The 14,029-nt window shown below is 41.6% G+C and overlaps 2 protein-coding genes across 2 annotated transcripts in view; both read right to left on the reverse strand.

The window, feature by feature from the left end:
• Positions 1 to 5,067, reverse strand: part of CR1L (complement C3b/C4b receptor 1 like) — a 78,007-nt gene extending 72,940 nt beyond the window's left edge. The window contains 1 exon segment of the mRNA XM_031014464.3: positions 4,967 to 5,067. Within this exon segment, the coding sequence (XP_030870324.3) occupies positions 4,967 to 5,063 (97 nt within the window). The 5' untranslated portion in view covers positions 5,064 to 5,067.
• Positions 5,068 to 10,336: 5,269 nt separating this feature from the next.
• Positions 10,337 to 14,029, reverse strand: part of CR1 (complement C3b/C4b receptor 1 (Knops blood group)) — a 125,118-nt gene continuing 121,425 nt past the window's right edge. Inside the window, exon 39 of the mRNA XM_031014458.3 lies at positions 10,337 to 10,902. Coding sequence (XP_030870318.3) covers positions 10,890 to 10,902 — 13 coding nt within the window. The 3' untranslated portion in view covers positions 10,337 to 10,889. The remainder of the gene's footprint in view (positions 10,903 to 14,029) is intronic.

Consider the following 14,029-nt stretch of genomic DNA (forward strand, 5'->3'; position numbering starts at 1 on the left):
GAAAACCACTCTGGTTTTCAGCTTGTCCTCTGGCTCATACCAAGGTAATATCCCTGATGAGTCTGTAGGAGGACTTCCTGTGATTCCATTCTGCAGGTCCCCCTGGGAGAATATATACACTTCTGTGACTTCATTACCACTGATAACCAGCTGCCTCCTAGCTGGGTATCTCTCCATCCCAGATCTCTAGCTGGGGTGCCAAAACTACATATTCAATTGCCTCCCCACACAGCTCTACTTGGAATGTGTCACTCTATCTCAAACAATAAAGGGAGGCCCAAGAGCCACTTTTGACTCTACACACACATACACATACACACACACACACACCAAACAAGTTATGTTTCCACAACTGAAATGCCCGTTTATTCTATGTAGTGGCATCGTTTACTTTTCATTCAAGCCACTATCATTTCTTATCTGGATTACCACGACATAACCAAATAGGTCTCCATACCTATCTTGCCACCTTTCATTCAATTCATTTTTCATATTACCAGAGCAGTATTTATACGACAGAGTAATCAAGGCTTTTCCAAGACAGATACCTTTCAATGGCTCTCCAATGACCTCAGGATAATGTCTAAGGCTTCCTAACATAGCTTAGAGACTTTTAAATCCCATCACAATCAGAACCCAAGAATACATTCCAGTTAGGTGGCAGACCCAGGAGGCAGGCCAGTCAACTAGGTTCCCAGGCCACACTGCTGAACCACTACCAAACTGCTTCCCATTACTGCCATTCATCTGGAGCTCCCACATGCTGACACCGACAAACTCTATCTGCAATTAGGTCCTCAAGAAATTGCCTGCTACTGTGTCTGGGGAAATTAAAACAACCCTAGTTTGGAGTCACGTTGTGCTAAGTCAAACAAAAGGGCTCAAGCTGCCCTGAAAGGACAGGGAATAATATCAAAGTCTGAGTTTACGATGGTGATTGTTTATTCCTGACAAGCCTGTTGCTTTTCAGAATTACTCACCCTGTGATTTAATCCTCTTCCTTCTTTCTTGCCTCCTTTACCCTACTCTGCCACACTGAATAGCCTGGCAGTCCAGCAGTATCACATCTTGGTGCCTTTGCTCACCTTGCTTCCTCTGCTCTGAATACCCTTCCTCCCTGGCCGGTAGCTACAACTCCTGCTCAACTCATCTTCCTTAATCCACCCATCATCTCCTCCAGGAAGCATTTTCTGCCTCCCCCTGGGAAGCAGTGATCAGTCGCCTTCCCCTGGACTCTCCCCTGCATGGATCTCTCAGGTAATTATCACGTGCTTTTGAGTTTAATAGTTAACATGGCCGACTCCATTTATCCATGTGGCCACAACACCCAGCACAATATGTCCCTCATAGTAGCTATGCGAAAAAAATTTGGTACTCAAAGTCCACTGCTGTCAAACACAAAACAATGTGAAGAATATATTGTAATCAATTTCATATTGAAAATAATCATTCTACAGAACAATGGAGAAAGAAGATTTAGCCATTTCTTGTGCTGCCTATCTCCCAGTCTTCTGGTATCCTGGCAGGTGACCAGATATGGACTGCTCTTTTTGCATTGTAGTATGCTGAGTGAGGAAACTAAGAAGCAATAAGAACTTATTGGTCTTGGCTTCTTTCATTGGAAATAAGGAAAACACCTGAAATAGGCAGAAGAGACCACACACAACAGGAGATCGGGGGTTTTGTCCAAAAAAGCAGCTCCTCTTCTGGAGGAATGAATGAGACTGGCCTGAAATTTGACACATGTTTCCTTCTGCTATCTCCAACCATTTGGCAACTACCTTTGAGAGGGCAGGTCTCCCATGCACAGCACTGTCTGCTTACGAAACCTTATCTTTGTGAGAGTGAGTTGCTCCAAAAATTGAATATTTATTTTAATTCATGTATTCTCTCTGCCTAGCATCGTGAGTTCTCATTTTTACTTTCTCTAGGTTTCATACCTGTCTTGATTTAACCCTATCAACCTCAGACTTAATCTTGTTTTTCCTTCTCTTCATTTTTAGTTTTGTTATCTTCCATGTTGTACCCTATTCATTTTATAATTCTATGTTCCTCTATTTCAAATTGCTTTCATTATCTTCTTCAACTTCTAGGTTTTTTTTTTTCTGTGTGTCTGTGTGTGTGTGTGTGTGTGTGTGTGTGTGTTTGAGACGGGGTCTCACTCTGTCACCCAAGCTGGAGTGCAGTGGTATGATTAGGGCTCACTGCAGCCTTGACCATAGGGGCTCCGGTGATCCTCCCCCGCTCACGCCCTTCAGCCTCCCAAGTAGCTGGGACCACAGGCGTGCAACATCACACCTGGCTAATTTTTTGTTTTTAATATTCTGTAGAGGTGGGCTCTCCTTGTGATGCCCAGGCTGTATGTACTTCTAGTACTAAGCCTATTCTAAACATTAATTTTTAAAAAGAAAAAAAAGTCCTTTCGTTTTCTTCTTAACACCACTGCTCCCTAATCCCATCACCCTCCTTCAAAATGAATGTTTTAATGATCAGTGAGATGCAAGACTGAAGTACTGGAAGCCCTGCAGAGTCAACATAACCAGGGGAGACAGATCCTTTCTGGCCCTCAGCTGCCGCTGCCCTAGCTTTTTAGGTACAACACAAAGACCATCCTGAGCATAGCTCTTTAAAGAACCTTCCTCCTGGAGGCAGGAGGGACTTTTTCCTAGGCTCTAAGCCCCAGCCAAATAGTATATTTAATTTGCTGATATTTAACAGATGTCTATATGGATACTGAGTTAGTGTTCATACAGAAGCAAACAAATGGGGCTTTTGGAACCACAAATGGGGGAAGACAGAAGATTCCTGCATTCTGATGGGGAGAGACAGAGAACAGAAAAGATCACTTTAAAAGGGTGATTACAAGAGGGACTTGAACTGGGTTGTATGTGTTCAACCTGAGTTGGGGGGTTCCAAGAAGGTCTCTGAAGCGGTAACATTCCAGCTGAATTTGCAGAAGAAAGAGCCCATTTATGCAGCAGGTCATGGGGAGAATGTTCCAGGACTGAGGGAACAGCAAGCACAGATGACCCAAAGTGGCAGAGTTTTGTCTGTTTGATGAGAAGCAAAGCCTTCCCTCCCTCCAGTCATTTGTTAAATGCTGTCAGAAAATTACACTCCTTTCCTCCAGAACACTTCCCTGGTTAATATATTTGTTACTATTATGTTTTGGTTAATGTCTGCCACTCCCAATACATTTTAGCAAACATCTGTTGATTGCCTACTGTGTTCCCGGCACTAAGCACTTAACAATGAGCAAAACAAAGTCCCTGCTTATCTTCCTGCATGTACGTGTGTGTAAACAAATAGTAAAAAAAGGATAAAGAAAATAGGAATTGTCTGTTACTACCTACCAGTGTAACAGCACCAGACATACAAGACCCATATTCGTTGAATGAATGTTCCTAAGAGAAGAAACGCAACTTACAATCTGTAAATGGAATAAGATCCTAAATATAATTTGGACATAGATACACATGAAACACAATAAAGTCAGAAGGAAATATACCAAAATATTAAAAACAGTTGTCCTTTTATTTTGTTCATTTTGCACAATAAGCCTGTATTTAAGCATGTATTTTTTGGCTTTTTTTTTTTTTTTTTGAGACAGGGTCTCACACTGTCATCCAGGCTGGAGTGCAGTGGCATGATCACAGCTCACTGCAGTCTTCTCCTCCTGGGCTCAAGCGATCCTCCCACCTCAGCCTCTGGAGTAGTTGGGACCATGGGCATACACCACCATGCCCATCTAATTTTTTTATTTTTTGTAGACATGGGGTTTTGACATGTTGTCCAGGCTGATCTTGAACTCCTGGGCTTAAGCAATCACCCAACTTGGGCCTCCCAAAGTGCTGGGATCACAGGTGTGAGCAACTGGGCCTGGCCTAGCATGCATTTTTAAAAATATTGATTCCATTCAATGAAATACAAAACAGTGGGACAGGCCTTAAGCTTCAGTTTATGAGCTGTAGGGGAAAACAAGATTAACATTATCTGCCTTGCTTTGTTAGGATACTAATTTCTCACTAGGTTTGGCTACCAGTGTTTTTTAGGTTGCTTCACATCTCTCAAATATGCCTCAAACTAATGAAAAGAAGGAAAACAATGTCAAAAAGCCACTAGGCAATGGAATCAGATACTGTCTATATTGGTTGGGAACAGGAAGATGACTCGATGGCTCACCCACCCCCCAAAAAAGCAGCCACTTAAAATTCAAGACCAATACCTCTCAGGCAACACGGACACTGTTCACAGAAGGCACTAAAAGCATGGTGCGCCCTTACCACCTCTCTAACCCCAGGCACTGAGAGCCTGCTCTCACTCAACATGCCCTCCCTAGCCCCAGAGTCCGCGCTCGCTCCATTCAAAGCAAACAGTGAACTGTCTTGCCCACAGTGAACTCCGCACACAGGCGACTTGCGCACAGCACGCTCCCAGCAACACCTGGCCAGGCCCCTGCTCGCCCAGCCCAGCCCATGGGGCACAGCAGACGCACTGCAACCCTTACCGCGGGTACTGTCCAAGCCCTAATGAACACCCTACTCACCAAGGCACCAAGGGAACACAGGGCAAACTCTCACCACGGGCACAGCACGGGCTCTAGCAACAATCCCACGCACCTGTGCACTCCAGAGCAAGCCTCACCTGGGGCGCCCAGTAAGCCCTCCCCTTGCTGACTGGGCTCAATCCCGAAAACACGATTCACGCTTCTCTTGGGAACGCAGCCAGATCCTGCGTAAATGTCGGCCGCGCACACGACGCCACCAAACAAGCTTCTGCGTGGTTCCCGCATCCCCCGCCACATACCCCCGGGATCTGAGCACGGCACCCTTAGGAGAACCCTGGCCTCGCTCTCTATCCCAAGCAGGCACGACGTGCAGTGAGCTTCGCCCCGCGCCTCCTGCCCGACTGACTGAGCAGAGCTCTAGCCTTGCCGCGGACACGCGAATCCACCCCGGGGTCCTACCGGAGAAGGAGGACAGCAGCAACACCAGGGCCGCCAGAAGCAACCCAGGAAAGCGCCGGGAAGGAAAGGGACGCTCGAGACGGACGGGAGGCGCCATGAGCGGCGCGGGAGACCCCGTAATTTATCCGGAGGTGAGCAGAGAAACCGAAAGCCAGCCGAGCAGGGAAGTCCCTTCTGAGTCCGGTTAGTGGACACAACAATCCCCAAACTCACAAAGTTTCCAGGGCCGCATGACAGGTGGGCGTGGCCTGGGCGCGTAGGGTGAAATTGAGTTTTAGCGCCGGGGCAGCTGGGGCCAATCGGCGGGCCGCGGAGCGGGGACTCGGCGCGCAGGGGCAGCCCGTTGGCCTTCGAGGAGACAGGGCGTGTCCAGAGCCCTGGCTGGGGGTTATCATGGGCTAGCACCCCTCAGGGTTAGTTTTATCCTGCGGCACTGCAGGCTGTCAGGACTGCCTGGGCCCTTACTTGGTATTTGGCATTAGTCAGGCATTATTGGGAACAATATTTGAGTTTTTCTTGCTTGAATGCCTGCTACTAAATCGTCTCGGCGCCGTCTTGTTTTCACAGTCTCAAAGTTTGGCTTCTGCACTCCCAGCCCCTAAGATAATTTGCCCTTTGCTCCCCTCCCTGGAGAGGACCCGTCAGAATCTAAATTATTAAGCAACACCAGGCCGTTAGCATATTGAAACTCTATGGGACCGTTGCCCTTGAGCAACTAAATGTTTTATTGAAGACGAAATATACATGCATGAACAATGTAAGGACAAGGGTGTCCTAAGTGCCAAATTCCTGGAAGCAATAAATGCAGGAGGATTGGGATGAGTAGAAATTGTTAGGCGAAGTGGATAAGGGGGAGAACTTTTCTGGTGAAACAATCTCAGGAACAATGTTGGAAAATTAAGAATGAGCAGGATTGATTTGTAGGGTTCTGAGTAAGCCAGTATGACTGGTAAAAGGGGGAAAAAAAGGGAACATGACTGGCATTAAAAGAGCAAACAAAAAAAGTTGACATCTCTTCCCCTCAGATTGGCAAAGAATTAAAACGTCAGCCAATGTGAGTGAACGTGTTGCAGGGGGACCAGCACTCTGTTTGTAACATAACTTTTCAGAATGTTAAAAGTCTTAAAGTGGACATGACTTGTGTTAGGCTCTCAGTTCCCAGAGAAATCATCAGAGCTGTGATCAGAGATTTATAATTTTTGAAAAAAATGTAAACCCTAAGTGTCTAGCAAAAGTAATAAGGAATTTCTGGTAGTTACCTTTGTGTGATGGAATTCTATGCAGCAACTATTGCAAAAGAATACCAAATGTGAGAAACTATGATATCATTGTAAGAGGAAAAAGAGTCCAAATTGGCATGTGCCTTTTGGCAGTCCTTTTATTAAAACAAAAGTGATATATATATATATATACATACACTAATTTGGAACACAACAAAATTAACAATGGTTGATAAGATTATAGATATTTCACTTTCCTTGTGCTTTTCAGTTTTCTTTTTCTATGTTGACCCTATGTTACATTTAGAATAAGGTAAAGAAAATGTATTTTAAAAATCAAACCTATGTATCAATTGTTGTTTTGTTCATAGAATTATGGGAGTAGAACTTGTATTACACAGGGTTTGTATGAGAGGATGGTGAGGAATTGGATGCTTAGTGTATAAACCTAAAATGGGTCTTATGGAATTATAGAGTTTAAATGTATTTAATACAGTTCTATAACTGAGATGTATTGAAGACTTTCTGGGTTCACCAAACCACGGAATTTCCTCTTCCCAAAAATTTTCAAATTTTTGGCAAAGAATACAAGACATTGAGTCTGGTGGTATATCAAATAAACATCTTAGTATCTTGGATTATAAAATTCAGACACTCTATGACAGTAATTAAAGGAGGTATAATTAAGGGGATAGTAAATAGGAAACTCAATGAGGGAAAATTATTATTCCTGTTAATGTATGGTGTGAAAGAGCGATATGACACACATGTTCTGTGGCTCAATGCCAGCACTTATTTGTGAAAGCAGATAGTCTATTTATTTTTCTCCACATCAATAGATACTAAAAATTCTCCATTTATTTTCAGGCTTGGAAGAAAGATACCTTTTTCTCATGAGAAAAATTATTATAAAGAATAGAAGAAAAAATATGGCTAGTGTTTGATTTCCTAGTTTCAGGTGTCAGATTAGATTCAAAGATCGGTATTTTATTGAAACTTTCTTTCAATCAGTAAAATTTCTATCCCTGGGGTTAATCAAGCCATTCTTAATATACTCGAAGACTTTCACATTAAATTTATAAAACTCATTTTTATTTGAGTTAACTGAAGCTTCATTTGAATGGTTCTGAGCCTTGTTTCCTATTTTTTGGGATAAGTTCCATAAGTCAGGGTCAGAGTTTTCTTATAATATCTCCAGTGCCAAAATCTGTAGTAAGTGTACAATGAATAGCTGGTAAATATTGGATGAAATAAATGGTTCTTGTGGTCAAGTGCATTTAACATGTCTCTGCCAGTTCTCCTCCAGCATGAATTTATTAAATGTCCAGAAATTTCTGAGAGATTTTGATTTAAATAATTTTAGACCCTAGGAAACAAATCAAGATCGGTCTGTAAAAGGGATGAGCTACAACTGTCTGCACAGCAAACTTTCCTAAATCAGGTGTTGCAAGCTTACTTGTGAAGTGGAGCTGTGGTCTATCCCTTAGCCTTGAGGTCATTTTAGTGACTGAGTTCAATGTCGACAATGAACTTCCTGAGGCCTTAACGGGTAGAACTTGAAGCCAAAGCTTTGAATGAAGTTGATTTAGGAGATTAATGTTTCCTCCAATTCCCTCTAAAGATTTTGTCAAACTGCCAAAGAGAAGAAAAGGAGAGAATGAGGATATGTGTGTTTGTGGACCCGGTTTAGAACTATGGGATCTCTTTTAAGGGGCTTATGAAAGGCAGTATGGGTGGAGGCTGGTGTGCAGGGATGTCATTAAACTGTGGCCAACTCTTTTAAAATTTGATGTTAGGACTGGGTGCGGTGGCTCATGCCTGTAATCCCAGCACTTTGGGAGGCCGAGGTGGGCAGATCACGAGGTCAGGAGATCTAGACCATCCTGGCCAACATGGTGAAACCCCGTCTGTACTAAAATACAAAAAATTAGCTGGCCGTGGTGGGGCACACCTGTAGTCCCAGCTACTCAGGAGGCTGAGGCAGGGGAATTGCTTGAACCTGGGAGGCGGAGGTTGCAGTGAGTCAAGATTGCGCCACTGCACTCCAGCCTGGTGACAGAGCAAGACTTTATCTCAAAAAAAAAAAAAAAAAAAAGAACCATGTTAGATGGTTCTTTGCCTCCTAATTAGTATACTGTATTTACATTATGCTTTTCAGGAGCAAGTGTAGCAGCATGAATGGGCCTCTATTTACACCTGCTAAGCACCTGCCAGCCAACTGACCTTTATGTTTAGCTGTGTCTGATTTTCTTTCCTGTTACCATCAAGAGCATGTCTGTGGCATTACACATCAACACAGGGATTATGAAAACAATCAGGTACAGAACTATGTTCCATAAGTAGATTTGCAAAATAAAGTATTTTATTCCTTTCTCATTACAATGGTAGAGACAGAAAATTTCATTAAAGCATCATAAACTTCATAGTACACGCTTAAGTGTGCCAAAAAAGCAAACAAAACAAAGAATGTTAGGACTAGCAATAGCTTCATAGGGCAATTGGTGTCCAGCCCCTGCTTTTCAGATGAAAATGTAAGGTCACAGGTTAGCCGAATTGCTTAATAATACAAGTTAGGCAATATAGCATTTTACTCATAGTTAGTATATACAGTATTTCTCATTATAACTGATATAATAGAAAAAAACCTTTCGGCTTTCTTGCAATTAAAAAGTGACAGGTGAGGTTGCAGTAAGCCTAGATAGCACCACTGCACTCCAGCCTGGGTAACAGAGCAAGACCCTGTCTCCAAAATAAATCAAAAGTCACAGGCATTGAAATATTTATTAATCACATTGCTCACTGACCTACTCCATTCTGGAAAAAAAAAAAGAACACAGGATTTTTTTTTCTTGTAATGGGAAATTTTGATTCTAAAAAGGCCAATTCCCAATCACTTAGTTTCTAGTCCTCCTCTTGGGATTCTTCAGAATCCCAAGAAATAAAAGAGATTTGCTAAAGATCCAACTAAGCAAAAGTCCTATCAAGTATCTTTACATATACTCACCACCTATTTGCCCTTCTTTCTTGGTGACCTAGCTGTATGTCCTTTGCCCATTTTTGTTGGGTGGAGAGAAGTTTGGTCTTTAATTTTTAAGTAGTCTCTAAATAATAAAGCAATTAGCTTTTGTGATGTAAGTTGCATTTTTTTCTTGCAGTTTATCAGTTGATTTTTCTTAAGCTGGTTTTTTTTCCCTCTCTTCCATGATTTTAAATTGAAATTCAGGTTCATGTCTATCTCACTCCTTATACTGCTGTCAAAGTAAATGTGGCAAAATTCACCTTTAAAGCAACTATTAAACAGAATTACATAGAAATGAGCATTAGTCATATATAAAGCTATTATTAAATATCCAGAAATATTTTGATGTTTTCTAGAGGTCATTAGCATGGCCCATAATATCATAACACATTTTTGTTCTCTAAAGATGTGGACTGGTTAAAGAACACAAGGTCACTTATTTTAAAAATATCAGAACACGTTTATTATTTTGATACATTTTTTAAAAGTTGTGTTTTAAAAAGTTAATTTAGTATATTCTGAATCCATACAAAAGTAAGCTAGTACTTTTATAATAACAATTATTCTTTCATTTCAATTTTTATTATGTTTTTTATATAGAACATAGCACAAAGTGCTTTTGAATTAAAGTTTAGAAAATATCGAAAGCGGCCAGGCGCGGTGGCTCATGCCTGTAATCCCAGCACTTTGGGAGGCTGAGGCAGGTGGATCACGAGGTCAGGAGATCCAGACCATCCTGGCTAACATGGTGAAACCCCGTCTCTACTAAAAATACAAAAAAATTAGCCGGGCGTGTTGGCAGGTGCCTGTAGTCCCATCTACTGGTAGTCCCAACTACTCAGGAGGCTGAGGCAGGAAAATGGTGTCAACCCGGGAGGCGGAGCTTGCAGTGAGCCGAGATCACGCCACTGCACTCCAGCCTGGGAGACAGAGCCAGACTCCATCTCAAAAAAAAAAAAAAAAAAGAAAATATCGAAAGCTTATTTTCGAAATATTTCTCTTGAGTAGTCTTAACCACTCTTCCCATGATCATTTCATGCCTTTCTAGTAAATTAATTTTGCTCCCTAGAGAAAGTAAAAACTGATATAGTATATATTTCACTCTAAACTGTTTAAAAGACTAGGGTTCTGCTCTATAAAATAAAAGGAAACAAACTAAGAGGGAAAAAGTACGTATGTAAAAAAACACATATGTGAAAGAAGATAGGCAGAAAATGAATCAAAATATTAGGAGTGGTTATCAGTAGGTAGCATAATTATAAGTGACTTATTTTTCATAACTTTCTGCATTTTCCAAGCTCTCCTTACTAAGCCCATTCCATATTACAAATATTTTAAAAAACAACAATGACCACCTTACAAACCAGAAATTCCAGGCAACACCTTATTCCTTTAAGTAATCCAAACTATTTTCTATCTCCTAAATGCAGTCTTTTCCCCTGACTAGATACTGTGTGCGTTTAGCACGAGGCAGAAGGTAGGGGTTTCACAGTGACGCACACAAAGAGGCAGGAGCTTTGCCAGGTACCGGGGAAGGGGCAGCATCTTCAAGTGCACATGTCTGCGTCTCTGTGAAGTCACTTCAAAGACTTTATGAAGCTCGGATCTGATTCTGTTGAAATCAATTGGCTCCTTTCCCACCAAAATTGTATTCAAGATGTTCTTCAGCTTGTATAGTACTTTGTCAAGGAAGGACCCTGAAATAACAGGATGTTTTCATTTAATTAACAGCATGGTAGACAACTGAACTACCCAGAATTTACAGGCTGATAAGCTTTGGATATTTTCTAAACTTTATTCCACAATAACAGGAGTTGCTTTAGGAGGACAAGTTAGAACATTTGGAGGGAAATGTTATAATTGTGATCAAATTGGTCATCTAAAAAAGAATTGCCCAGTCTCAAATAAAAAAGAGCCACCTGACTTACGTCCAAGATGTAAACAAGGAAAACACTGGGCTAGTCAATGTCATTCTAAATTTGATAGAAATGGGCAACCATTGTCAGGAAAATGAGCAAAGGGGCCAGCCTCAGGCCCCGCAACAAACTGGGGCATTCCCAATTCAGCCCTTTGTTCCTCAGGGTTTTCAGGCACAACAACCCCCACTATCCCAAGTGTCTCAGGGAATGAGCCAGTTACCACAATACAACAATTGTCCCCCGCCACAAGCGGCAGTGCAGCTGTAGATTTATGTACTATACAGGCAGTCTCTCTGCTTCCAGGGGAGCCCCCACAAAAAGTCCCCACAGGGGTATATGGCCCACTGCCTGAGGGGACTGTAGGACTAATCTTAGGTAGGTCAAGTCTAAGTTTGAAGGGAGTTCAAATTCACACTGGTGTGGTTGATTCAGACTATAATGGCGAAATTCAATTGGTTATTAGCTCTTCAATTCCTTGGAGTGCCAGTCCAGGAGACAGGATTGCACAATTATTACTCCTGCCTTATATTAAGGTTGGAAACAGTGAGATAAAAAGAACAGGAGGGTTTGGAAGCACTGATCCAACAGGAAAGGCTGCATATTGGGCAAGTCGGGTCTCAGAGAACAGACCTGTGTGTAAGGCCATTATTCAAGGAAAACAGTTTGAAGGGTTAGTAGACACTGGAGCAGATGTCTCTATCACTGCTTTAAATCAGTGGCCAAAAAATTGGCCTAAACTAAAGGCTGTTACAGGGCTTGTCAGCGTAGGCACAGCCTCAGAAGTGTATCAAAGTATTATGATTTTACATTGTTTAGGGCCAGATAATCGAGACAGTACTTCCCATGTTAAAAAACATTTATTATCTTGTTTTGCTGTAATGGGAGTTCCAGAAAAAATCAAAACTGACAATGGACCAGGATACTGTAGTAAAGCTTTCCAAAAATTCTTACATCAGTGGAAAGTTTCACATACAACAGGAATTCCCTATAATTCCCAAAGACAGGCCATAGTTGAAAGAACTAATAGAACACTCAAAACTCAATTAGTTAAGCAAAAAGAAGGGGGAGACAGTAAGGAATGTACCACTCCTCAGATGCAACTTAATCTAGCACTCTATACTTTAAATTTTTTAAACATTTATAGAAATCAGACTACTACTTCTGCAGAACAACATTTTACTGGTAAAAAGAATAGCCCACATGAAGGAAAACTGATTTGGTGGAAAGATAATAAAAATAAGACATGGGAAATAGGGAAGGTGGTGACGTCGGGGAGAGGTTTTGCTTGTGTTTCACCAGGAGAAAATCAGCTTCCTGTTTGGACACCCACTAGACATTTGAAGATCTATGATGAACCCATCGGAGATGCAAAGAAAAGCGCCTCCGCGGAGATGAAAACACCAGTCACATGGATGGATAATCCTATTGAAGTATATGTTAATGATAGTATATGGGTACCTGGCCCCACAGATGATCATTGCCCTGCGAAACCTGAGGAAGAAGGGATGATGATAAATATTTCCATTGGGTATCATTATCCTCCTATCTGCCTAGGGAGAGCACCAGGATGTTTAATGCCTGCAGTCCAAAATTGGTTGGTACAAGTACCTACTGTCAGTCCCATCAGTAGATTCACTTATCACACGGTAAGCGGGATGTCACTCAGGCCACGGGTAAATTATTTACAAGACTTTTCTTATCAAAGATCATTAAAATTTAGACCTAAAGGGAAACCTTGCCCCAAGGAAATTCCCAAAAGATCAAAAAATACAGAAGTTTTAGTTTGGGAAGAATGTGTGGCCAATAGTGCAGTGATATTACAAAACAGTGAATTCGGAACTATTATAGATCGGGCACCTCGAGGTCAATTCTACCACAATTGCACAGGACAAACTCAGTCGTGTCCCAGTGCACAAGTGAGTCCAGCTGTTGATAGCGACTTAACAAAGTTTAGACAAACATAAGCTAAAAAATTACAGTCTTTCTACCCTTGGGAATGGGGAGAAAAAGGAATCTCTACCCCAAGACCAAAAATAATAAGTCCTGTTTCTGGTCCTGAACATCCAGAATTATGGAGGCTTACTATGGCCTCATACCGCATTAGAATTTGGTCTAGAAATCAAACTTTAGAAACAAGAGATCGTAAGCTATTGTATACTATCAACCTAAATTCCAGTCTAACAGTTCCTTTACAAACCTGTGTAAAGCCCCCTTATATGCTAGTTGTAGGAAATATAGTTATTAAACCAGACTCTCAAACTATAAGCTGTGAAAATTGCAGATTGTTTACTTGCATTGATTCAACTTTTAATTGGCAACACTGTATTCTGCTGGTGAGGGCAAGAGAAGGCATGTGGATCTCTGTGTCCATGGACCGACCGTGGGAGGCCTCGCCATCCGTCCATATTTTGACTGAAGTATTAAAAGCCATTTTAAATAGATCCAAAAGATTCATTTTTACTTTAATTACAGTGATTATGGGATTAATTGCAGTCACAGCTACGGCTGCTGTAGCAGGAGTTGCATTGCACTCTTCTGTTCAGTCAGTAAACTTTGTTAATGATTGGCAAAAAAATTCTACAAGATTGTGGAATTCACAATCTGGTATTGATCAAAAATTGGCAAACCAAATTAATGATCTTAGACAAACTGTCAGGATGGGAGACAGGCTCATGAACTTAGACCATCGTTTCCAGTTACAGTGTGACTGGAATATCTCAGATTTTTGTATTATACCCCAAGTTTATAATGAGTCTGAGCATCACTGGGACATGGTTAGATGCCATCTACAGGGAAGAGAAGATAATCTCACTTTAGACATTTCCAAATTAAAGGAACAAATTTTTGAAACATCAAAAGCCCATTTAAATTTGGTGCCAGGAACTGAGGCAATCGCAGGAGTTGC

This window comes from Gorilla gorilla, chromosome 1 (genome assembly GCF_029281585.2).
Source record: "Gorilla gorilla gorilla isolate KB3781 chromosome 1, NHGRI_mGorGor1-v2.1_pri, whole genome shotgun sequence".
Classification (NCBI taxonomy): Eukaryota; Metazoa; Chordata; class Mammalia; order Primates; family Hominidae; genus Gorilla; species Gorilla gorilla.